This window comes from Pseudorca crassidens, chromosome 7 (assembly GCF_039906515.1).
Source record: "Pseudorca crassidens isolate mPseCra1 chromosome 7, mPseCra1.hap1, whole genome shotgun sequence".
Classification (NCBI taxonomy): Eukaryota; Metazoa; Chordata; class Mammalia; order Artiodactyla; family Delphinidae; genus Pseudorca; species Pseudorca crassidens.
This window is the reverse complement of record NC_090302.1, coordinates 37,560,125-37,585,081: the sequence shown is the minus strand read 5'-3', so window position 1 is coordinate 37,585,081 and position 24,957 is coordinate 37,560,125. Positions and strand designations below refer to the sequence as shown.

At 46.5% G+C, this 24,957-nt stretch overlaps 1 protein-coding gene across 6 annotated transcripts; it reads left to right on the top strand.

Annotated features, from left to right (window-relative positions):
* Positions 1–4,825: 4,825 nt before the first annotated feature.
* DNAJB5 (DnaJ heat shock protein family (Hsp40) member B5) lies at positions 4,826–13,796 on the top strand. 6 transcript variants are annotated; one of them, XM_067744075.1, is made up of 5 exons: positions 4,833–4,961; positions 5,800–5,941; positions 8,294–8,538; positions 11,625–12,226; positions 12,369–13,796. In XM_067744075.1, exons 2-5 carry the CDS (start codon positions 5,874–5,876, stop codon positions 12,600–12,602), a joined length of 1,149 nt encoding a protein of 382 aa, XP_067600176.1. In that variant the 5' UTR covers positions 4,833–4,961; positions 5,800–5,873; the 3' UTR covers positions 12,603–13,796. The 6 variants fall into 6 exon arrangements, with proteins under 6 accessions (XP_067600177.1, XP_067600176.1, XP_067600175.1 ...); XM_067744074.1 differs by having other exon boundaries at positions 5,797–5,941; XM_067744078.1 differs by lacking the exon at positions 5,800–5,941 and adding an exon at positions 5,628–5,740 and having other exon boundaries at positions 4,834–4,961.
* Positions 13,797–24,957: the final 11,161 nt, after the last annotated feature.

The window sequence follows — 24,957 nt, the reverse complement described above, 5'->3', positions numbered from 1 at the left end:
AAATACAGAGACTTCCAAGCCCAAGGATTGCCCTAAAACTCAGAAAGTAGTGCCAAAATGTTTTTTATTTCACTAATTTCAAGTATCTTTGTCTTTAAAAAAAATAATAAATAAATAATAACACTCCTTTCAAAATTATAACAGGTACAAAACGGGCAAGATGTGATTTAGCAGGTCAGGGAGAACAGAGGATGCAGTCTTCACCTGGTGTGAGTGAACTACTAAAAAGCTGATGTAACCTGAGGCTACACGGAAAGAAGTTCAGGGTCAGAGGAGGGATGCAGGCTGGCTAGTATGCTGCACCAGCACTCCTGGAAAAACCTAACCAGAGCCAGGCATCATAAAATGAAACCCAGCCAGGGGAACATGGTCTTAGTGGCTGGAATTGATACAAGGCACAGGAAGAACCCGTGAAGGCCTGAGAGGTGTTCACCCTATCAAGGAGCAGACTCAAGGGATGCAGATGGCTGATGTCTGGTAGATGGGACCAATGAAGTCAATGTGACCTCAAGCACAGAGCTAAGATCAAAGGTGGAAGAGAGACAGATTTCTGCTCAATAAGACCAAAAGATAACTGAATACCAGGGAAGGTAGTGAAGCTGTATGAGCATATGACAGAAATGTGGAGTTGGGGGTGAAATGTCTTCCCAGGTGTCCAGTCCTCTTGAGACCTGCGATGCCAGTAAATGGTTAAGCGCTTTCTGGTGCATCCCCAGCCCTGAGGCGGGCTGAGCTGTAGGGAAACCCATGCTTATACAGACCCAAGTGACCCCAAAGCATCAGCATCACTGGGTTGGGAACCTTTTTTTAGTTCAACCTCTTAAACCAACTGCTGTGCTTCCAGCTCTGAGTCCTGACCTGAGAGAAAAGATCCAAGATCCCAATATAGCTATTAATCCCCTTTCCAGGTGGGCTCTGGGAAGCATGCCTTTGGAACCTGATGTTGCACGCCCTCTGCTGGTCATTCCCAGTACTGTTCTCTCATCCCCAAGAAAAAACCCATTTGAACCTTTATGGTACTAGTCAGTGTAGGTTCAGAACAGTCGGGGAGACCCGAGGCAAGTACCAGGGAGTAAGATCACTGGTCAGTGTTCAGTCAACGTACAGGATCATAACTGAATCTGTGGATGGTTCAAGTATCAGTATCAAGATTAGGGCTCATCTGTGTCTAGGAGGAGGGCTTATACTGAGGCTGGGTGTAGGGAACTTTCTGGTCTAGGACTAACACCAAGGTCAGTGTCTCAGGCTGAGGCCAAAGTTAGGGCTCATTGTGGGACTGAACTCTGGGCTCAAGTGTCAGCATGAAGTGTGTATCCAGGTGATATGCTAAGAGTCTGACCACAGGAAGGAGTCAGTCTGCATCCAGAGTAATGGGGTCAATGCAGTATTCCTACACCAGGTGGAAACATCAGGTAGATAATAAGCACCAGCCATTGGAGAACTCAAGCAGAGATATTGCCAGAGAAGAAGTATAAGAGATGGGGGACAGAATAAGCAAGTCACTAATTTCCAAGGACCTCCCGACCTTAAAGATGGAAATAGCCAAGCTAGAGTGCCCCTTTCTTCTCAGAATGTTAATCTCAGTATTCTAGTTCCAGCTTCCTGTTAAAGCCCCCCACTAACCCTAGTACTGCCATATACAAATTATAGGAACAATTTGGGGACAGGAGAGGTCCAAGGACCAGTCCTGTCACTGCAGAAAGCCGGCACTGTGGGGGTAGTCTTCCTTTCCCCCAGGATTCTCTGTGTCTACTGGCAACAAGGCTTGGCAGCCTCCCACACCCAGATCTTAGCAACCCTGGGAGCCCCTGGCAACTGTTGCCATGGTGACAAGACAGGGAACTGAGAACAAGTTGGGGGGGAGCACTTCCTGTGGAGGCTTCAGGATATGTGCAAGATAGGGCTCCCCCTCCCATACACAGTCTGGGAGGGAACATGTGCTCCTGTCTAAACACCTCCTCACTGGCACCCACCCCCGCCCCTGCCCCCGAGTTCTGGTTCCCTCAGGGTGAGGAAATGAGGGACATCTAGGGTTGTGACATCTCCAGAGGGAGGGAGGGTGAGTGGGGGTGTTTGGAACTGACATGATCACAGATGCATGCATACACCGGCAGACATGGTGTCAGCATATCAACAGCCATGAAGCCACACTTCATCCACTCTTTGTCATGTAGACACAGGCCTACTTAGTCATTTAATCACATATGTACAATAACACAAAATCACATACCTACAGCAAATAACAGAATCAGGCACACTACCGCACAAAAATAATTACCCAGATACACTCACTTACAAATTGCATGATAGATAGAACAAGACAAATAATTCCCAGGCTCAAACACTTACAGATGCACTCACATACCGAGATATCTGTGAACATACAGCATAAGTTAACTTTCTTGAGCGCTAAGTACAGGCCGAGCTCAGAACTAAGTGCATTACATGTGTTACCTTAATTAACCCTCTCAACGACCCTATGAGGTACTGCTGTCCCCATTTTACAGAGGAGGAAATGAGGCACCAATGTGGCAAGTAACCTCACAAGGTCAACAGTCTGCCTTCAGAGCCTACATTCTCATACCCTATGCCACACCCTGAGGCACCCCTGGTTCCTCTCACACCTTCCTGATACCCAGGGCAATGGGACACAGGACAGCAACTGAAAACTCAGCAAACAACGGAATCTGTGCCACCAATACCTGAAGGCACAGCCCTGCACCCTTAAAGGTCTAAGCCTACACTTCAGCATTAGCAGGGACCAGGTAAAGGCCGGTGACTAAACTCTGCCTCCGTGTTGGCACAGGCAAGCCTGGAGGAGGTAAAATAGACAAACCTGGCATAGGAAGAAGCAGAGCCGCCCACAGCCCAGGCCCCCATGAATCTGGAGGTGGGGGAGTGAGAGCCCTCAGATATAAGGAGCCAGTACCATTCCTGGGCCCCCTCACCCTCCCTTTCCCATCTCCATGTCACACTATTCCATTCCCTCATCACCCCACCTCCCCTCCCTTCCTCATTTCTTCTCACCTCATCTCTCTGTCCCATCCTTTTGCTACTCATCCCATCTCCCCTCCCTCCCCTCCCTATCCCCCTCACCTCATCTCCTCTCCCTCCACTCCCTTACCCCATCTTCCCTCTCTCCTCTCCCCCTCTCCTTCCCCTCACCACCCCTCCCCTCCCCATCTCCCTTACCCCATCTTCCCTCCCTCCTCTCCTTATCCCCATCACCCTGCCTCCTCTTACCACATTTCCTTTCCTTGCCTCACACCTCACACCCCTTTATACCTGGGATCCCCATCGTGATAACTAGAAAGAAGGCATATAGTGGAGAATAGGCAGACGTAACCTCAGGATCCCTAGACTGCTCTCCTGTTCTGCTCTGTGGCCTAGGTATTGATGCTCTCCAAGCCTGTTTCCAGCTCTGTCTAGTTTGCATGATCTCATGGGTGTCCATACATTGCCTCAGGGAAACTGCAAGGAAAGAGAAGTGAGAGCTTCTGCTCTGGCCCTTCCTTTGTCCTCAAAACCCCCAAGAACTCCTTCCCCCTCTTCACCCCTGGATTACCCCCTCCCTACCCCCGCTCCCTCTAGCACAGATGGGCCTGGGAGACAGTGACGTGGGCGCCAGGCACCGTGTCTGCTCAAGCGTCGGCTTCCGCTGGCAACCGCCTACGCAGCCCTGCCTGCTCTGAACATCGGGGACACTGGGGCTGAGAATTAATGGGGGTGGGGGCGGGGGTACTGAAATGGGAGATTCTGAGGGTGTTAAGAAAGGAGATCATGTGGAGCTGAGACGAAGGGTTAAGGGGCGGGGGGCTAGGATAGGGGAGCACATGGGAGTAGATAAGGATTAAGAATAGGATAAGACAGAAGATCATGGGGGAAAGACAGGAGATCATATGGGGCCAGGAATGGGGGGGAGTAAAAGGGGGATAAAATGTGGGGACTCAAAAGGGAAGTAGGATGAAAGATTATAGGGAGAACTTTAATGAGGACTGTGGGGATTGTTGAGAAGGGGCTGCTCATGAGGGAGCAGGGATGAGGGGATTATACAGAGGATGAAAAGGGGACTCATAAAGGGAATCTTGGAGGTGCTAAAACCGTGGAGAACTGCTAGGTTACAAAGGAGAGGGCAGAAGGGTACTTAAAACTATGCTCATCTACCAGGGTCTGTTTTGAGATTCAGTTAGGTCATATCAGGTCAACTCCGGGTCACGGTAAGGTAAAGCTAAATCAGGTCAGGGCTAGGACAGTTCACGGTTCAATGGAAGACAGGTAAGAATGGTAACCTTTTCACCCCGGTCCAGGGACCACACCTCCCAGAGTGCACTATTCTCTCCCCTACCCTCCTAAATGAAGACAGGAAAGAATGCCCAGAGTCACCGCCAACTGGTGGGCGCAGTTTTCCTTTAAGGCTGCCTTTGACGTTGCACGGGTTCCAGAAGGTTCTCCCGGGATTCGGGCAGTGGCCAGTACGTCCCACGTTCTCAAACCGGAGATTGGACTAAAATAGTTGTCCCCCGACTGGGGTCTGAGCCCCACAGACCAACCAATAAAATCAAAGGGCGCGTGGAGTTGCCGCCCTCTGTCCCTTTTACCAATGGCACGACGAGATAGCGAAGAGGTGTGGTTGATTGATCCCAAAGTGCACCAATCAGACCCACACCAATCACGGCCCGGAATGTGTGCGCGTGTGGCCGGGTGACAGGGGCGGAGAATGGGCGGCTACCACAGAGCCACTCGTTGAAAGCTGTCCAATTACAGCAGAGGCTGAGCTGAGTGACGGGCAGACGGCGCAATGGGCAGCGCGGAGGCGGAGCTGTGGGGGCGGGTTCCCGGGCCCGCTGGCCGCCGCCGGCGGGCGGGCGACTCCTGTCCCGAGTGGAGGCGGCGGAGCCAGAGCCGGGGGAGGGGGCAGCGGCTGTCTGACGGACCGCGGCGGCGCCCGCAGCTCCTCACTGGTGAGGGCATCGAGCCAGGACTCGAGGGTCCCGGGAGGGGGGCGTCGCGCGTCGCGAAGCCAGGGGTCCTGGTGTCGGGATGTCGGGACACTGAGGGCCCTTCGGCTCTTCCACCGCGGGGGTGTGGAGGTTCAGGGTCTGCAAGGTGCTCGATGTCCGCGACCCTCTTACAGGGGGCAGCCCGCGTCTGAGCCGGGGGAGGGTCGGGCGGGGTCGCACTGGGTTCCGGGGCGGCGTTTCTGAGCCAGCGCAGTCAGCCAGCGCCGGTGACATCACCGACCACCCTCCCCCGCCGGAGCCCCCTCCCCTCTCCTCCCCTCCTCTCCTCGCCGCGCCTTTTGTCCCAGCCGAGCTCTGCCCCGCCCCGCCCCGCCCATCTGCGAGGGAGGAGACTCCCTGTCAGTGACTTCATTGAGTAGATTCTTGGGGATTGGGGTCTGGTCCTCCCCGGGGAGAGAGGCGAGAAGAACACGCTGCCTCTCAGGCCCTCACAGACAATCACACCTGTCAGAGGTACACGCTGCCACTCACAAGCACACACTCTTCGCACTGCCAGCCTTACTGTCACACAGCCATACAGCCATTCACAATCAGCCAGACATCGCTGCACCTGAGAGCAGGTGACCGCTGGACCCTATTCCTTCACTCTCCACACCTGGGGATCAGGTCCAGCTCCTGCTGCACCGGACAGGCCTTGCTGGGCAAGTGCCTCTGAGAACCCGAGGAGGCGGCTTCCAGAGCTGCAGCTCTCCAAGCAGGCTCCGGTGGAGCGATCAGAGGTGAGGGGCTGGGCTGGGCATGTTTAAGCGCACAGTGCTCTCCTGCCCATCCCCAGCAGCACCCCCACTACAGGCCCGAGGCGCTTTCCGGAGCTTCCCACACTTCTGGGGAGAAGACTTCTTAGCCAGCTTGATGTTTAAAATTCAGCTGGAGCCCTTAAAACTTCGAGCGTGGACGCTGAATGGGTTTGTAAAGTTTCGGTAAGTCCCTCTGGAGAAGGGCACTCATACCCATACCGAGTCAAATTCTCCATGTCATATCCCCCTCCATTGCCTACCCGCTTCCTCCATCTCATCCTCGTCTCATCCCCAGTTACGTATAAGAACCCCCCTTCTGTCCCACCCTTACATTTGAATGAACCGCACCCCTTGTCATTCATCTTATACCAAACCCTTCAGGCATCCGTTTTCCACAAACACCTCCTCTAGTATTTCAACTCTCTACATCCCATTGGTAACCCATTTGCCACTTCAGACATTTCCATTTGTCATCCTTCATCCCCCTCCATCAGTACTTCATTTTCTGTATCAACCATCCCCCCTCCCTGTACCAGTGCCCCTTGCCATTTCTTATTTTTTAGTCCTGCCTCTACATTAACATCCTCTTCATTCTCTCCATCAAAGGCAGTGCCATGCCATGGGGCTCCTTTGTCATTCCAACACGTGGCTTGTGGGTAGGGGAGGGAGGGAGGAAAGAAGGAGGAAAAAAGGCAACTCCTGAAAGAGCTTGCCCTATGTCTGTGGAGGCAAGAGAATTAGAGGTCTAGAACAGTTAGCACAGGGGTGCAAGGGAGGAAGCTGGCCGGATGAAGAAGTAATGCAGGGACAGTGAGGGGAGGGTTGAAAGCACTGGCAAGGCATTCCACTCGCCCTCAGCCTAAAAGCTGCTACAGTTCTCTGGGGGCACCCTCTTGGTGTGTTAGGTTTCCTTTCCAGTTTCGGGGGAAAGAAGGTGTGGGCTGAGGCAGAGATGGCGGCAGACCACCCCCAACTCCCTCTCAGACTGCTTTTACTGCTGCTTCCGAAAATGGCTGCCCTCCCCCAGATGCCCTTTCTTCTCTGCCTCCCCAGCCACAGGCTCCCCCACCAGGCATGACATGCTGGTAGGGGAAAAGGGGGAGTGCCCGCCCTAATGGAGCCTTCTCTTCGTCAGAGTGAGGTGACTCCCAGAACCATGAGTCAACACAGCCACCTGTAACAGGCCCTGTGGGGGCAGGAGTTAGGGCTGTTGTCCCTGTCTACCTGGGGCCTTGAGGCCTCCCCTAACCCATTACAGCCCTCACTCTTGCCAGGACACCCTGTAATCTCTCTGAAGCAGTCAGAGGCAGAAAAGGCAGGCCTTAGCTGTGGCTGCCAGCCCATGACATTGCTAGAAAGACTCCGGTTCTCTGGGCTTTGGCAGGGGTTGGCCAAGTCTCAGATGGGTTAGAGAATGGCTTCTGGCCATTCCCCCTACTAGCTCTAGCTACAGGAAAGTGCCTTTCCCTCTATCCACCACAGAGACATTGATGGAGGGAGATTAGAGTGAAAGAATGAGAGTCCTGTGTTTCTCCCTCATATAAATAACAAATGCCCCTGCACCCAGCAAGTCAGGGACTATCAGAGGAGTGTGGACCTGGCACTGGGCCAGATCCTAAACCTTGAGGCAGGTGAGAGGGAGGGACTGGTAGAGAAGGTACTAAGGAACTGGTGGTTAGTGCCCAATTGTCTCCTAACAGCTAAGGTTTAAAAGCCCCACCTCCAGGATGCTTTTGTTCACTAACACTGATGCTTAGGTGGCACAGGCATGTCTTCACACACAGTTTTGTGTGTAGACACCGGGAAATGACTAAAGGGAACTGTTGCCCTGGTTGGGGGAAGGACGGTGTCACCCCGCCCCGCTAATGAGAGGGTTAGAAACAGCAGTAACCAAAGGCTGTGAGTCATCCTCTAATCTGAATCACACGTGAGGCTTAGCACAGTCTGGGGAGCGGGGGCAGGGAGGCCTGGGGTCTCCAGTGGCTGAGAGGAATTCAGGTACACACACCCTGACTCAGCCTGGCTGGCCAAGGCAGCTGGCTGAAGACCCAGGCCTGTTCCCAGCCCTGGGCCACTGCCCCAGCTGCCCTTAGCCTGGGCACTATGCCTGAAGCATGGCACAGGAGACCACGATGCTCAGGTGACCTCACCCAGTACACTGATCTTCACCAGCTTCTGTGCGTGGGTCTGTCAGTCCATGGTGCCACCTCACTCAGCAGGGCTCGTGGGAGTCCTCAGTCTGGCCCAAGGACCTGGGTCTTAGAATAGCCCCAAAAAGTGGGCCACAGCCCCCAGCTTCCTGTTGGGAAAACCCAGGAGCTAAGGAAAGAATCACAGAATCCTAGAATGTCAGAGCTGGAAGAGATCATCTAATCCAACCCTTTCATTTTACTGATGGGGAGACAGAGGCCCACAGAACAGGCATGACCTGCTGAAAGTTACACAGTGAGTCATTTAGGGGTTGCAGGATCAGCAGGAACAGGACTGGGGTAGAAGGGAACAGAGGCATCAAGGATCGGCCCTGGTTTCTTTCAGAAACAAGGACACCAGTGCCGGTCCAGTGGCTGTGATGGGAAAGGATTACTACAAGATTCTTGGGATCCCGTCGGGAGCCAATGAGGATGAGATCAAGAAAGCCTATCGGAAGATGGCCTTGAAGTACCACCCAGATAAGAACAAAGAACCCAACGCTGAGGAGAAGTTTAAGGAGATCGCAGAGGCCTATGATGTGCTGAGTGACCCTAAGAAACGGGGCCTGTATGACCAGTATGGGGAGGAAGGTAAGAGGGCAGTGCTCCAGCCTGATACTGGACACCTGTCCTTGTCTGGGGTCCTGGGTGACCCAGTTCTCAAAGCAGGGAACTGGAGACTGAGAAGGAGGTGAGGGAGGCAAGTGTTCCCAGCACTGACATCCAGAGGAAAGAAGAGACCACCCACTACCCAGCCTCAGCTCACCACAGCTCTCCCTGCCTCTCTCTGCCCCTCTCCCTCCTCAAGTTAAGGCCTTAGAAAAGCTAGAGCCAGAGGCCTTCCCCGCCCTTCTTTCCCTCCCAGCCTTATTAGTCCTGCCTGAAGTCCCCGCTTCTTCATTGGCTGATGGGGAAGGTTAGGAAAGGGAGTGTGTGGCTCTCTGAGGACAGCGCATTTACAGTCATCAGCATAAAAGTTTGGCCCTTAAGCAGCCGGGGAATTAACCACTGGAGCTCTGAGCTAGAGATGGTTGTCCCCTTCCCTGCCCCCTTCCTGCCCACTTCAGGCCAGCAGAACAGAGGTAGAGTTTCGACTCCCTGAGGAAGTGGCAGGCATCCAAGCAAGAGTGGAAGGGGAACTGCTGCTGGCACCTTGCCCCCTCCTGGGGTAGCTGGTGGCCACGCACAGGGTGTCAGGAAAGGTCCAAATAAAGCCTCTGAGAGGGCGGCTCCTCCCAGCACATCCCACGGGCATGATGTAGCTGCTAATTCTGGGCCTGCCCCTCAGGGCCGCCTGCCACCCGCCAGCCACAAGCACCTGTCAGGCTATATTAAGAGACATTGTCACATCTGAGGACTCTCCTTTCCAGGAGGAACTGTCCTTCCTCCCCAGTGGCATCCACCTTTCTTCCACATTCTCCTCCTCACTCCCCCTGTTCTAGTCTCAAAATTAGATGGGCTAATGATATATACTGTACCTGATACAAAGCAGGTGCTCAAAAGAATGTTCTTTTCCTTTCCTCCTCCTTGCTTTATGTTCCATGGCCCTGTCCTCTGTACACCCCAGTCCTCCCAACCCCCTCTTCTTATTCTCCATGCCACTAGTTCCTTCCGTTTTTCCCTCCTCACCTACTAGACTTGCCAATTCCCAGACTCACCAGGTATCTTCTGGAATCCCCAATATTCTCTCAGCTAAGAAATGTTTCTCTCTGGGGTAGAGGGATGGGAGGGGTAGTGGTGGGGAAGAGGGAAGTAGTACAGACACCATGCCACCATGTGACCTGTCTAGGAATTGCACTCATTCCTCTGCTCGGCCTCACCTTTGATTAGGAAGAAGGTAGGAGCTGGGAGACCTCCGCTTTCTGCATGACCAAACCTAAGCAAAGGGCAAAGCTCATGCCCTAGGTCCAGGCACCAGTTCTAATGGAGATCTACATCCCAGGAGGGCTCCTGAGGATGCAGCACAACCTTAAGGAGACATCCAGGGCCTGGGAAGGGAGAAGCAGCCTTGGAAATGTGGGTTGTATTTCTGTCTGCCCTGCCCCTTCCCCAGTAGCCAGCTAGAACAGTTGTGCACATAGACTCTGTGTGCAGCCCTCCCTGGGGACAAGTTGTTCCCAGCTTGAATGGGGGGTGGTAGTGGTACAGCAGGAATCCTTGCAGAGAAGTCACCCCCTCCTGTCATCATCAGTCCAACTTCCCTCTCTCACTGAGCTCTGCCAAGCTTCTTGAACTCACCTGGTAATCAGACCCTCAATAAAAGGAAAGAACAGACCTTGAGTCTTAGGGGAAGGGTGAAGAGGCAGCTGTCACAAGTCACTGAATTGCTTGCCACTTGGCCTCTCTAATGAAACCCAAATCTCCTCTTGTGGTCCCAGGAAGTAAGAGGCTAATTTAGGCTCAGGCTTCCACAGCCAATGAAATTCTAGATAAAGCCCTCAAAGAGAAAAGTCCCTTCCCCAAGCCTGGGCCCCACCCCTAAGTCTATATATTCTAGATCATTTCTCAGTGTTAATCCCCTTCCTCCCTCCTTCCCACACAAGCCCCCCAACTACTCCAATCACCACCACTACCATCCCCCTTGAAGACTGCCCCCACAAATCTGAGCCCCTTAGACAGAACCTGACTCGAGAGAGAGTAGCTGGGGTCACCACCTGCAGTGTGCCAGCTCACTCATCCTTTTTGGCAGCTCTGACATTAGGTATGGGGTGTAAGTCTTGGTGTTGTACAACTCCAAGGAGCTCCCTTCCCATTGCAATCTATGTCTGTCCAATGTGTGAATGGCAACCCCTGGAGCTGTGCAACACTGTGAACCCTGAGTGTGGGAACAAAGCATTTGAAAACTTTTTGTAGAGAAATAGCTCCTCTTCTCCAAGCTAATGATCTTTCCTGCTTTTTTGGGGCCCTCCTCATTTCCCATTTGGGCACGAGTCAGAGAAAGAGGAAACCATGCTAGAAGTAGAGTGAGAGTGGGGGCTTCCCTGGTGGCGCAGTGGTTGAGAGTCCGCCTGCCGATGCAGGGGACACAGGTTTGTGCCCTGGTCTGGGAAGATCCCACATGCCACGGAGCGGCTGGGCCCGTGAGCCATGGCCGCTGAGCCTGTGCATCCGGAGCCTGTGCTCCGCAACGGGAGAGGCCACAACAGTGAGAGGCCCACATACCGCAAAAAACAAACAAACAAAAAAAAGAAGTAGAGTGAGAGTGGACTTCCTCCTGGACTGTATTGCCACCTTATTTGGGACAGGTCACTTACAGCCCTCTGTATGGTCAAATTCTGTCTGATTGCCTCTTTCCCTGTCTTTGGAGATAAGCAAAGATACGGGAGCCAGGTATGACTTGTAATGTGACCCCAGGCCAGTCATTCAAGGCTCTGTGAGACATCTTTGGGTCACAGGTACATGGAAGAGTTTACAGTGCTGGAAGTCACATCTTACCAGTCTTCTAGTCTTAGCTTTTCAGCTTCTTTGAACCTCAAGATGTGCCTTATTATTAAACATATAATTAAGAGTAGAAATCTTGCCAGAGATTTTTCTTACTCTATTAGGCCAGCCCTCTCTGTGGGAGTTAAAGCTTGCTTCTTCCTCTAGGCCCATGACCTAGGAGCTAGAGGGCAGGGGGAGGAGAGTGGGGTGGGGCAGAGACCAGCCATACTGCCCCTAACTTCTCCTCCCTCCAGGCCTGAAGAGCGGCGGCGGTTCATCAGGGGGCTCCAGTGGCTCCTTTCACTACACCTTTCATGGGGACCCCCACGCCACATTTGCCTCCTTCTTCGGCGGCTCCAACCCCTTCGATATCTTCTTTGCCAGCACTCGCTCCACTCGTCCCTTCAGTGGCTTTGACCCAGATGACATGGACGTGGATGAAGATGAGGACCCATTTGGCTCCTTTGGCCGCTTTGGGTTCAATGGGCTGAGTAGGGGTCCAAGGCGAGCCCCAGAACCACTGTACTCTCGGCGCAAGGTGCAGGACCCACCTGTGGTGCATGAGCTGAGGGTGTCCCTGGAGGAAATCTACCACGGCTCCACCAAACGCATGAAGATCACAAGGCGGCGCCTCAACCCTGACGGGCGAACTGTACGCACCGAGGACAAGATCCTGCACATTGTCATCAAGCGTGGCTGGAAGGAAGGCACCAAGATCACCTTCCCCAAAGAGGGCGATGCCACACCTGACAACATCCCCGCTGACATCGTCTTTGTGCTCAAAGACAAGCCCCATGCACACTTCCGCCGAGATGGCACCAACGTGCTCTACAGTGCCCTGATCAGCCTCAAGGAGGTGGGGCCTGGACCAGATTGTGTGTGGTTTTATCGGGTGGGGGGTGGGGGTGACGGAGACATTCTTTCCCCACTCTCTCTTTTCTTCCCTTCCCAATCACTCTACCCTACCTTTTCCTCACTTTCTGTCTCATTTTCCCCAGGCACTGTGTGGCTGTACCGTGAACATTCCCACCATTGATGGCCGAGTGATCCCTTTGCCCTGCAATGATGTCATCAAGCCAGGCACCGTGAAGAGACTCCGTGGGGAGGGCCTTCCCTTCCCCAAGGTGCCCACCCAGCGGGGAGACCTCATTGTCGAGTTCAAAGTTCGCTTCCCAGATAGATTAACACCACAGACAAGACAGATCCTTAAGCAGCACTTACCATGCTCCTAGGCCCTGCCCCAGCCAGCCCAGAGCCTTCCACAGCAATAGCCCCACACTCACCCCACCCATTGTGCACCCAGCTTGATGTCCACTGGACACTAGCAACTCTTTCTAAATGCAAAAAACAAAACAAACAAAAAAAACTCACTGGTTTTCAGGGAAAATGTTCCTGTCCCTGACCCCTTTCAGAGCTGGGCTGCCTTGGGGGAGTGGGAGGGAGGTGGGGAGAGCTAGCCCAGGCCAGGGGTTAATTTTCATGTCACAAGCTTTGAATCCAGTTCCCACTCCAGTGGCTGGAGAGTGACCTGAGTGCTACTTGAAGATATAGAGATTCCTTGTCCACGCCTGTAAATAGCATGTCCTCCTTCCCCTCTCAGCTTTGCTAATACCTCTCCTTTCCCTTCCCTTCAGCTTCCTCCTACTGGGGGAGGAAGAGGATAAAAAGGACACTGCTTTCCCACCCCAGTCCCACCCCCAAGTCCACAGTGTCCAAGGCTATCACACACATATTCATGCACACAAAGCACACACCTAGAGCTGTGTGTGCCTCTCCAGGGTTGAGATAGGAAGGGAAGGTCCATAACCCATGAACCGGGCCATTGAGCACGAGACACTTTTCATTTGGGAAAGGGAGGTGAAGGGGCCCTCAGCAGCCTCCCTGACAGCTCCCCTGCCCAGACTCTGCAGAGCTGGAAGTACTGTCCTCCCTGCTGCTCTTAAGAGTGTGCAAGGGTAGAGGAAGGGGAGGGGGCTGCTGTATTAAGTCTAAGAGGTGGAGGGCAGGGTCTGTCTCCTAGCCTTCATCAGGAAGGGAAAGGGCTTTGGGTCAGGTGGCAGCTATTCCCCACCAAGAGATTCAGGGTCACAGGTTTCTCCCCACACCTCTGAACTCAGGGCCTAGCCACCCCTAAACTCCCAAATCCCATTTCTGTGATATATGAAGCTACTTATTTCTTACCCTTCATGAAGGCTGCGGGGGAATTTCTAGCCCTCTGACGCCTGTGTGACCCCACCTCACTCCCATAATTGTGTAAAGATCAAATAGTGAAGGAGCTAGGGTAAGACTGCTTCAGCCATGTTCTGGGGTGGGGTTTTTAGGCTTTCTCACTTTGACAAGCCCCTGAATGTTTTTATAGTAGTTTTTTTGTATTTTTTTGTAATGACAGTATTATGGAAAAAATAAAGTATTTTAAAACTATGGAATCTGAGCAGGAGCAACGAACCTGTGATAGGGGTGGATGTGCACTGACAGCCTCCCTCCTGAGCCCCGCTCACCTTTGAGAAGCCCAAGCAGCCCTCGATATAAGGTGAAGCTGACTCCTTCCTTCCTCTAAGCCCAGATTCCCAGAATTTCCAAAATGTACACCCAAAACACAGCAAAGACAGAAGATATCACTCAGCTATTAGAGGAAGCAAAAAATATTTGGAAAGAATAAATATCCTGGGTTATGAGAAATAGAGACTATCCTCTAAGGATGTGCTAGCATGAGAATCAATAGATTTTTCTCTACATGGACTGGAATTTTCCTTTAAGAGAAATTTTCCTCCTAGGAGGGATGGAGGAGGACTTTCTGGCTGACTAGAAGAGACACATTCCCAAAGACAGAGCCTGAGGCAAGTGGAGAGGGCGGCTGGAGGTACCTGCATCCTTGGCCCATGCTTAGCAGGGCCTGGCTGAAGACACAGGATTCCTGTGAGGCCTGAACACTGTTACTGATACTTAAGTCTAAATTGTCCAGGGATGTCTGTCCAGGTCTTTGAATTGACTGTCCCTGCTGAGACACTGGTCCTCAGGGCCTGTGTGTTGACTGCATGATGCCCTTGTCACTTTCCTTGGATCTGGGTAGGGAGGAGCCCTGAAGTCGCAGGAATGCTCATCTGCAGTCTCTGCCTGGGCCTGGACTTTCTCCTGGTGCTGACTTTCCTCCCAGATTCTTTTCCAGGATCAGGCCCATGACAGCCATGCCCTACTGAACTTCAGTGTCCCCAGTGCTATGAAGACAACTCTGCCTTCACCTGTACCTGGGCTCCACATAGAGGCTGACAAGGTCTAGGCTTTTAACAGGGATCTTCCTGCCCTTGTTTTTTATCCTGGGACAACACCAATGAAAAAAGCTCATTCTTTTATTCAGAGTATTTTTGGGTGGAGCCTGTTCCTTCCAGTGCAGAAACCAAGGGGTTTCTGTTCAAAAGGATGTCTGCTAATCCCCCAGCCTGGGCAGGGAGATCCCTAATCCTTCATCCTCTACTCAATGTTTTCCTATTCCAGGTCTCCTAGGGTTGTCGCTCTCTTCACCCAGGGCTAAATTCTTACCCTAGCTCTTTCCTGAGGCCTGAAGCTTTGGGATCTAGGCATGCTGGGCCAAACTGCTCCCTCTGACCTCCCTGTGGATGCGGAGGATCTGGGATCTGGGAAATTATCATGTCCCCACTGAGTACTTTCTGGGGATAGACTATGAGACCTTAGAGGCCAGGGGCACTTCAATGAGAAAGCCCTGAAGTTGGCCTTGCAGCTCTGCCTACAATCTGAGCCTTATCATTCTTGGAGATTACATGCGGGATTTGTGGTCCTTTAATACCTATGTAACCTTAAACACACACACACACACACCCCTGTATAAAAATCAAGATAGTAAAGAAACTGGGGGAAAGTCTGGTTCAGCCAGGTCCTGGGGAATGGGGTCTTTATTGGGTTATCTCACTTTGAACAAGCCCCTGAATCCTTTTATAGTAGTTGTGTGTGTGTCAGGGGGTAATTTTGTGTGACAGTACTATGACAATCATTTGTTCATTTATATAATAACTATGATCGGTCTGTCCCTCATCCTGCCTCGGGGTTTCTTTCAAACAGCTAAGCAACCTCGGCTTAGCCATCCCTCAAACAAACCAAATCAACTGCACAGTTGCGTGGCTGAGAGAGAAGGGTGGACTGAGGAATGGGCCATGATTGAGTCTCTATAAAACTAAACAGTTTTATGGATTCAAGGAGCTTGAGAGGTAAGCTCTACCTCTACCATACCCCAAACCATATAATCTGGGCTTACTAATGCTTGTCTAATGCCTAGATCAAGGAAGGAAAGCTTCCAAGAGGTATTCAGGCAGTGTTCTTGACTCACTGAGTAAACCAAATATCCAGTTTCCAAGTGGCTATAGGACTTTCCAGGAGGGGGACTCTAGAGTATACTTGGCAGCAAGCCATGAACAATACATATCTATAGGGATCACATTCTAACAGGTCTGCCCCAGCTTCTTGCCCAAGTAAACCTTCAGGACATTTTCCAGTTGCTTCTAGTCTAGGTTCTCTTTTAAACACATTGATAGGTCATTTCCTGGTCCATTCCCTGAGTGACTCAAGTCACTTTTTATCTCCTTTGAAGAATGGTCCCTCAAAACCTTCACTAGGTTGCTTTCTGAATTTCTTGACAGGTTAAATTTGGGGCCTTTTCTCAGGCTATGCCTCAGGTTCTTCCCTAGGTCATTCTCTAACTGGAACTTTGCTGGGTCCCTCACATAGAAAATTCCTAGGTGCCCAATCCAATCATTCTTAGATCATCGCTGACTTGGCCCATAAACACAGAGGGCTGTGAAAGTCTATGATCATTCCTTCTCTGAGATTCGTCTGTTAGTTGCCCTGAGGCCACATCAGTGCCAGAAACTCTTGGATCCTGCAGGCCAGGACCCACTAGTGTTCATGGAACTCTTTCAAAGGTGGTGTTTTAGTTGGTTCCAAATATTATTTATAGGAAATTCTCTAAGAAAAATGGAAACTGGAACATAGGGCTGGGAGCCCAGGCTATACTAAAAGAAGTTAAAATCTACAAATTTTCAGTCTGCTTCTATAACAGGTATTATTTCATTTGGAGTGAGAGACTGTACCTCACACTGGGTCCTAGGAAAGGTTACTCCAAAGGCCCTAATCTTGGGTGGAGAAGAAAGTAGTAAGAATGGGAGCAAGGACTGAAGGTGGGCCTTAGGTAGGGGCTGGGCATGAAACAGGGTTCAGGGCTGGGGAAGCAGTGGGGAATATTTAGCCTGCATTTAAATTAGAGGGGATGAAGGAACAGGCATTAGAAATTCAAAGGGAGACTCAAAGGGAGACTCAAAGGGAGACTCCAGTGGGGAGCAACCACCAGAAATCAGGACAGCAGCTACAAGGGACTCATTGAGCAGAGAGGGGAGACCCTAGAAAAGCTGGCTCCATTTATGCTTCAAATGGTCCTCCCAGGTTTGAGGATGTGGGAGCTGCTGAAGACTGTGCAGTTGATTTGGTTTGTCATCAGTGTTCCACAGTGGTTGGGAGCTTGCGTGTCCTGCTTGTCAGCAAATGACTCTAAAATAGTCCCAGATATCCTCTCAGCAAAGACTGGGCAACTCATTGGTTCTAATGATTTAACAAAACCTCTATTCAATAGTTAACTGACCACTAAGCTAATCAAGCAGAGACTTAGTGTCTACACACAACAAAGAATATAGACCTTACAGAATTAGTTCAGGAAAGTCAATATGCAAACAACAAAACAGCTATAACAACAAACTCTGGAGAGAATATGACTTCTAGAGTTGCCATGTTATATCATTTAAAATGTCCAATTTTCAATAAAAACTACAAAACATGCAAAGAAACAAAAAAATATGGCCCATACATATATGCAGGAGAAAAAACAACAGTCAATAGAAAGTGACCCTGGGAATTCCCTGGCGATCCAGGGGTTAGGACTCTGTGCTCTCAGTGCTGAGGGCCTGGGTTCGATCCCTGGTCAGGGAACTAAAAATCCCACAACGTGAAAAAAAAAAAAAAAAAAATCCCACAACGTGCATGGTGAAGCCAATAAATAAATAAATAAATAATAAAAATAAATTAAAATTGACCTTGAGGAAATCCAGATACTGGACTTACTAGACAAAGACTTTAAATCAGCCATTCAAAATATGTTCAAAGAAGTAAAGAAAACTATGTTTTAGAAAAAACTGGAAAGTATGAAAACAATGGCTCACCAAATAGAGATTATAAATAGGAGATAGGAATTACTTTTTAAACATAACCAAATAGGAACTCTGAAGTTGAAAAGTACAATAACTGAAATGAAACTTTCAATAGGAGCTCAAAGACAGATCTGAACAGGTAAAAGAAAAATCAGTGATTTTGAAGATAAGTCAATTGAGATTATCTAATGTGAGGAACAGAAAGAAAAAGTAATGAAGAAAAATTAACAGAGCCTAGAAGACCTGTGGGACAACATCAAGTATACAACATACAAATAATGGGAGTGTCAGAAAGAGAGGAGAGAAAGAAAGGGGCATAAATAATACCCAGATAAATAATGGCCAAAACTTTCCAAGTTGAATGAAAGACTAGTCTACACATCCAAGAAGCTTAACAAGTTCTAGGTATGATAAACACAAAGAGATCCACAATTAGACACATCATAATCAAGCTATCAGAAGACAAGACAGAGACAATCCTGAAAGAGGCAAGAGAAAAGTAACTCATCACGCACAAGGGATCCTCAATAAGATTAGCAGCTTATTTCTCATCAGAGGCTATGAAGGCCAGAAGGCATTGGATGGCATACTCAAAGGTCTGAAAGAAAAATTCTATAATCACCGAAACTATCCACAAATATGGAGGAAGAATTAAGACCAGATAAACAAAAACTGAAAACCCATTGCTAGCAATTCTGCTCTACAAAAAATACTAGTGGAGTCCTTCAGGCTGGAAAAAAAAAAAAAGGAAATTAGACCAGTAACTCAAATCCACATGAAAAAAATAAATAGCACTGGCAAAGGTACCTACAGAGGAAAATATAAAAGAGAGTATAAATGTATATTTGTTTGTAACTCTTTTCTTCTCCCATCTGATTTAAATAATACCTTCATAAAGCAATAAATCTGTGTTGCTGGACATACAATGTATAAAGATATAATTTGTACGCCCATAAAAGTACAAAGGAGGGGGAGGAAAATGGAGCTGTATAGGAGCAAAATTTTTATATACTATAGAAATTGAATTGGTATTAGTCCAAACTAAATTGTCATAAATTAAGATTTATTAAGATAAAATAAGATACAGATAAGATTTATCAGGCTAAATTAGCAAGATAAATTATGATAATTATAATCCCCAAGACAATAAATTATGATAATTATAATCCCCAAGGCAATCACTAAGAAAATAACTCAAAAATATAGTAAAAGAAATGACAATGTAATTAAAATAGCATACCAGGGCTTCCCTGGTGGCGCAGTGGTTAAGAGTCTGCCTGCCGATGCAGGGGACGTGGGTTCATGCCCCGGTCTGGGAAGATCCCACATGCCGCGGAGTGGCTGGGCCCGTGAGCCATGGCCGCTGAGCCTGCGCGTCCGGAGCCTGTGCTCCACAATGGGAGAGGCCACAACAGTGAGAGACCTGCGTACCGCAAAAAAAAAAAAAAAAAAAAAATAGCATACCAGAAAATATCTATTTAACAAAAAAGAAGGCAGTAAAGGAGCAACTGAGAAACAAACAAACAAAAATGACATAAGAAATATAAAAAACCAAAAGCAAAATTGTAGATATAACCCCTACCATATACTACACTAAATATAAGTGGATTAAAACTTTCCAATTAAAAGACTGATATTGGAAAAATTGATTTTAAGAAATATACAATCCAATTATATGCTATCTACAAGAGACACACTTTGGATTCAAAGGCACAGATAATTAAGAGTAAAAGGATGTATGGACTTCCCTGGTGGTCCAGTGGGTGAGACTTCAGGCTTCCAATGCAGGGGGCCCGGGTTCAATCCCTGGTCAGGGAACTAGATCCTGCATGCATGCCACAACTAAGAGTTCGCATGCTGCAATTAAGAGTCTGCATGCTGCAACTAAGAAGCCCACATGCCACAACTAAGAAGTCCTCATGCCACAACTAACAAGTCTGCATGTTGCGACTAAGCATCTGCATGCCACAACTAAGAAGTCTGGATGCTGCAACTAAAGATCCCGCATGCCATAATGAAGATCCCACATGCCACAACGAAGACCTGGCATAGCCATAAATAAATAAAAATTATAAATAATTTTTTTTAAATATGGTCATCCTTTAAAAAAAAAGAGAGAGTAAAAGGATGGGAAAAGATATACCATGCAAACAATAACAAAACGAAAGCTCTAAAGTGTCTGTACTAATATCAGACAAATCAAACTTTAAAAGAAAAACTGTTACAAGGGGCAAAAAAAAAGAGATTACATTTTATAATTATAAAAGAGTCAATTCATTAAGAAGATATAACAATTATAAACATACATGCATTTAAAAACAGAACCCCAAATACATGAGGCAAAAACTGACACAATTGAAGGGAGAAATAAACAATTCAACAATAATAATGAGAGATTTCAATATGCCACTTTCAATAATGTATAGAACTAGGCCAAAGATTAACAAGGAAATAGAAGACTTGAACAACATTATAAATCAACTAGACCTAACAGACATCTATAGAGCACTCCATCCAATAGCAAAATATACATTCTTTTCAAGTACACATAAAACATTCTCCAAGTGAGAGCATATATTAATCGTTAAAACAAATATCAATAAACTTAAAAGGACTGAAATCATACAAAGTATGTTCTATGATCACAATGGAATGAAAGAAATCAATAAGAGAAGGGAAATGGGGAAATTCGTGTATATGTGAAAATCAAACACACACACATAAATAACCAATGTGAGATCCTAGATTATATATATATATATATATATATATATATATATATATATATAATTATACATATTATTAGGAGATCCTAGGTTTTATATATATATATATATATATATATATATATATATATATATATATATATATGATCTCCTATTGGCTCTGTTTTTCTGGTGAACCCTGATTAATACACATAGAAATTACCAACTGACTTCAAAGGAAATAGAAATCTCAACAGACAAATGACAAGCAAAGAGATTGAATCAGTAATCAAAAGCCTTCCAACAAAGACAAATTCTAGAATGATGGCTTCACTAGTGAATTCTACCAAACATTTAAAGAATTAATACCAATCCTTCTCCAACTCTTTCCAAAAATCGAAGAGGCAACACTTTCTAACTCATTCTATGAAGTCAGCAATACTCTGATACCACAGCCAGATAATGAAAAATTAGAAAACAATACATTTTAATTTCTAAAATTAGAAAATAAATTTAAATAATAAAATTAGATTAGAAAAGAAAATTACAGCCCAACATTCCTCACAGACACAAAAAATAGACGCAAAAATCTTTAACAAAATATTAGCAAATTGAACTCAATAGCATATTACAAGAATTATTTACCATAGCTAAGTGGGATTTATTCCGGGAATACAAGGGTGGTTCAACATAAGAAAATCAATCAATGTAATACATCATATTGATAGAAAAAAGGAGAAAAAAAACACATGATCATCTCAGCTGACACAGAAAAAACATTTGACAAAATCCAAACTTTTCATGCCAAAAACTCAGAAATAGGAAATAGAGGGAAAATTCCTCAACATGACAATGAATATTTTTTTAAAAAATCCACAGCTAGGGCTTCCCTGGTGGCGCAGTGGTTGGGAGTCCGCCTGCCGATGCAGGGGACGCGGGTTCGTGCCCCGGTCCGGGAAGATCCCGCATGCCGCGGAGAGGCTAGGCCCGTGAGCCATGGCCGCTAGGCCTGCGCGTCCGGAGCCTGTGCTCCGCAACTGGAGAGGCCACAACAGTGAAAGGCCCGCGTACAGCAAAAAAAAAAAAAAAAAAAAATCCACAGCTAGCATCATATTCCCTGGTGAAAGACTGAAAGTATTCCCCCTAAGATCAGAAACAAGGCAAAGATGCTCACTTTCACTACTGCTGTTCAGCAGTGTACTGGAAGTTCTCCTTGATAAGAAAAAGAAATAGAAGTCATCCAAATTGGAAAGGAAAAGGTGAAACTATTTCTATTCACAGATGACATGATCTTATATATAGAAAATCCCAAAGAATCCACAAGAAAGCTAGTAGCGCTAATAAATAAATTCAACAAAGTTGCAGGGTACAAGATTAACACACAAAAATCAGTTGTGTTTCTCTATGCACCACAAATAAACCATCCAAAAAGGAAATTATGAAGGCAATTCCATTTATAATAGCATATAAAAGTATCAAATACTTAGGAATTAATCCAACCTAGGAGGTTAAGGATTTATATCCTGAAAACTACAAAATATGGCTGAAAGAAATTAAAGAACTATATAAATGGAAAGACATCCTGTACCCATGGACAGGAAGACTTAACATTGTTAAGATGTCAATATTATCCAACATGATCTACAGATTCAACGTAATCCCTATTAAAATTCCAACTATCTTTTTTGTAGAAATGGAAAAGCCACCATCAAAATCATATGGAATTGCAAGGAGTCTCAAATAGCCAAAATAATCTTGAAAAAGAAGAATAAAGTTGGAGGACTCATAATTCTTTACTTCAAAACTTACTAAAAACTACATTAATTGGGACTTCCCTGGTGGTACAGTGGTTAAGAATCCGCCTGCCAATGCAGGGGACACAGGTTTGATCCCTGGTCCAGGAAGATCCCACATGCCGTGGAGCAACTAAGCCCGTATGCCACAACTACTGAGCCTGCGCTCTAGAGCCTGCGAGCCACAACTACTGAGCCCGTGTGCCACAACTACTGAAGCCCATGTGCCTAGAGCCCATGCTCCAGAACAAGAGAAGTCACCGCAATGAGAGGCCCGCACACCACAACAAAGACCCAACGCAGCCATTAATTAATTAATTATTTTTAAAAAACTACATTAATTAAAACAGTATAGTACTAGCATAAGGATAGACATACAGACCAATGGAATCAAAAAGGAGCCCAGAAATAAACCCTCACATATACGGTCAATTGATTTTTGAAAAGAGTTCCAATACCATTCAATGGGGAAAGGACAATCTTTTCAACAAATGATGCTGAGAAAACTGAATATTTATATTATACCATATATAAGAGTCATGTACCAAAATGTTCATTGCAGCTCTATTTACAATAGCCCGGAGATGGAAACAACCTAAGTGCCCATCATCGGATGAATGGATAAAGAAGATGTGGCACATATATACAATGGAATATTACTCAGCCATAAAAAGAAACGAAATTGAGCTATTTGTAATGAGGTGGATAGACCTAGAGTCTGTCATACAGAGTGAAGTAAGTCAGAAAGAGAAAGACAAATACCATATGCTAACACATATATATGGAATTTAAGAAAAAAAAAATGTCATGAAGAACCTAGGGGTAAGACAGGAATAAAGACACAGACCTACTGGAGAACGGACTTGAGGATATGGGGAGGGGGAAGGGTGAGCTGTGACAGGGCGAGAGAGAGGCATGGATATATATACACTAACAAGCGTAAGGTAGATAGCTAGTGAGAAGCAGCTGCATGGCACAGGGATAACGGCTCAGTGCTTTGTGACCGCCTGGAGGGGTGGGATGGGGAGGGTGGGAGGGAGGGAGACGCAAGAGGGAAGAGATATGGGAACATATGTATATGTATAACTGATGCACTTTGTTATAAAGCAGAAACTAACACACCATTGTAAAGCAATTATACCCCAATAAAGATGTTAAAAAAAAAATTAACTCAAAATGCATCAAAGACCTAAACTTAAGAACTAGAACTATAGCACTCTGGGGAGAAAACACTGGGAAAAAACTTTATGACAATGCATTTTGGAACAGTTTCCTGGGTACGGCACCAGAAGCACAGGCAACAAGAGAAAAATATAGATAAATTAGACTTCATAAAGTTCAACACTTCTATGCATCAAAGGACACTACCAAGAAAGTGAAAAGACAACCTACAGAATGGGAGAAAATATTTGCAAGTTATATATCTTATAAGATATTAATATCCAGAACATATAAACAACTCAACAACAAAAAAGCAAACAATCCAAATCAAAGATAAAAGGACTTGACATTTCTCCAAAGAAGATATACAAATAGCCAATAAGCACATGAAAAGATGCTCAACTTCATTAGTCATGAGGGAAATGCAAATCAAAACCACAATGACATTCCACTTCCACCAAGTAGGATAATAAATTTTAAATAACAGAAAATAAGTGTTCACAAGGATATAGAGAAATAGGAACACTTGTGCATTGCTGGTGGGAATGTAAAAATAGTGCAGCCACTAAGGAAAACAATTTGGTGGCTCCTTAAAAAGTTAAACATAGAACTTTCATATAACCCAGCAATTCTACTCCTAGGTATACATCCAAAAAAATTGAAAGCTGGAATTTGAACATATATTTGTACACCGATGTTCATAGTGGCATTAGTCACAATAGCCCAAAACTGAAAACAAACCACGTGTTCATCAACAGATGAATGAATAAACAAAATATAGTACATATATACAATGGAATATAAGTCAGCCAAAAAAAAAGAAATGAAATTTTTTATATATGCTACAATATGGGTGAATCTTAAAAACATGTGAAATTAACTAGACACAGAAGGACAAATTTTGTATGAATCCACTTATATAAAGTACCTGGAGTAGGAAAATTCATAGGGACAGAAAGTAAAATAGAGGTTACCAGAAGCTGGGGTTGTGGGAGGGGGAAGGAGAGGGAGTTATTATTTAATGGGTACAGAGTTTATGTTGGCGATGATGAAAAAGTTTTAGGAGCAGATAGTGGTGATTATTACACAACATTGTGAGTGTATCTAATGCCTGAATCTGAATTGTACACTTACGAATGAGAAATATTATGTGTATTTTATCACAATAAAAAACAATGAAGTCTACATCTAAAACTAATACAATGTTATGTGTCAATTATATCTCAATAAAATTAATTAATGATTTAAAAGAAACAACAATAACATCAAAATGGATCAAAGACTTAAATATAAGAGCTAAAACCATAAAACTCTTAGAAGAAAACACAGAAGTAGATCTTCATGATCTTGGATTTGGCAACAGATTCTTAGATATGACACCAAATATGTGAGCAACAAAAGGAAAAACAGAAAAATTGGATTTCATCAAAATTAAAAACTTTTGTGTGTCAAAGGACACTATCAAGAGAGTGAAAAGATAAGCCATAGAATGGGATAAAGTATTTGCAAGTCATACATTTATAAGGGTTTGGTATCCAGAATACATAAAATACTCTTATAACTCAACAACAAAAAGACAATCTACCCAATTTTAAGACAGGCAAAAGACATGAATAGAAATTTTGCCAGACTACAAGATACTTAAATGCCCAACAAACACATGAGAAGATGTCAATGCCATTGGTCATGAGGGAACCCTTGTACATTGCTGAGAAATGTAAA

Coding starts and splice junctions, on each gene's coding strand:
- DNAJB5 (XM_067744073.1), top strand. CDS start 5,760: ATGTTTAAGCGCACAGTGCTCTCCTGCCCATCCCCAGCAGCACCCCCA. Junction 5,942..8,293: donor AATGGGTTTGTAAAGTTTCG/GTAAGTCCCTCT, acceptor GGTTTCTTTCAG/AAACAAGGACACCAGTGCCG. Junction 8,539..11,624: donor TGACCAGTATGGGGAGGAAG/GTAAGAGGGCAG, acceptor TCCTCCCTCCAG/GCCTGAAGAGCGGCGGCGGT.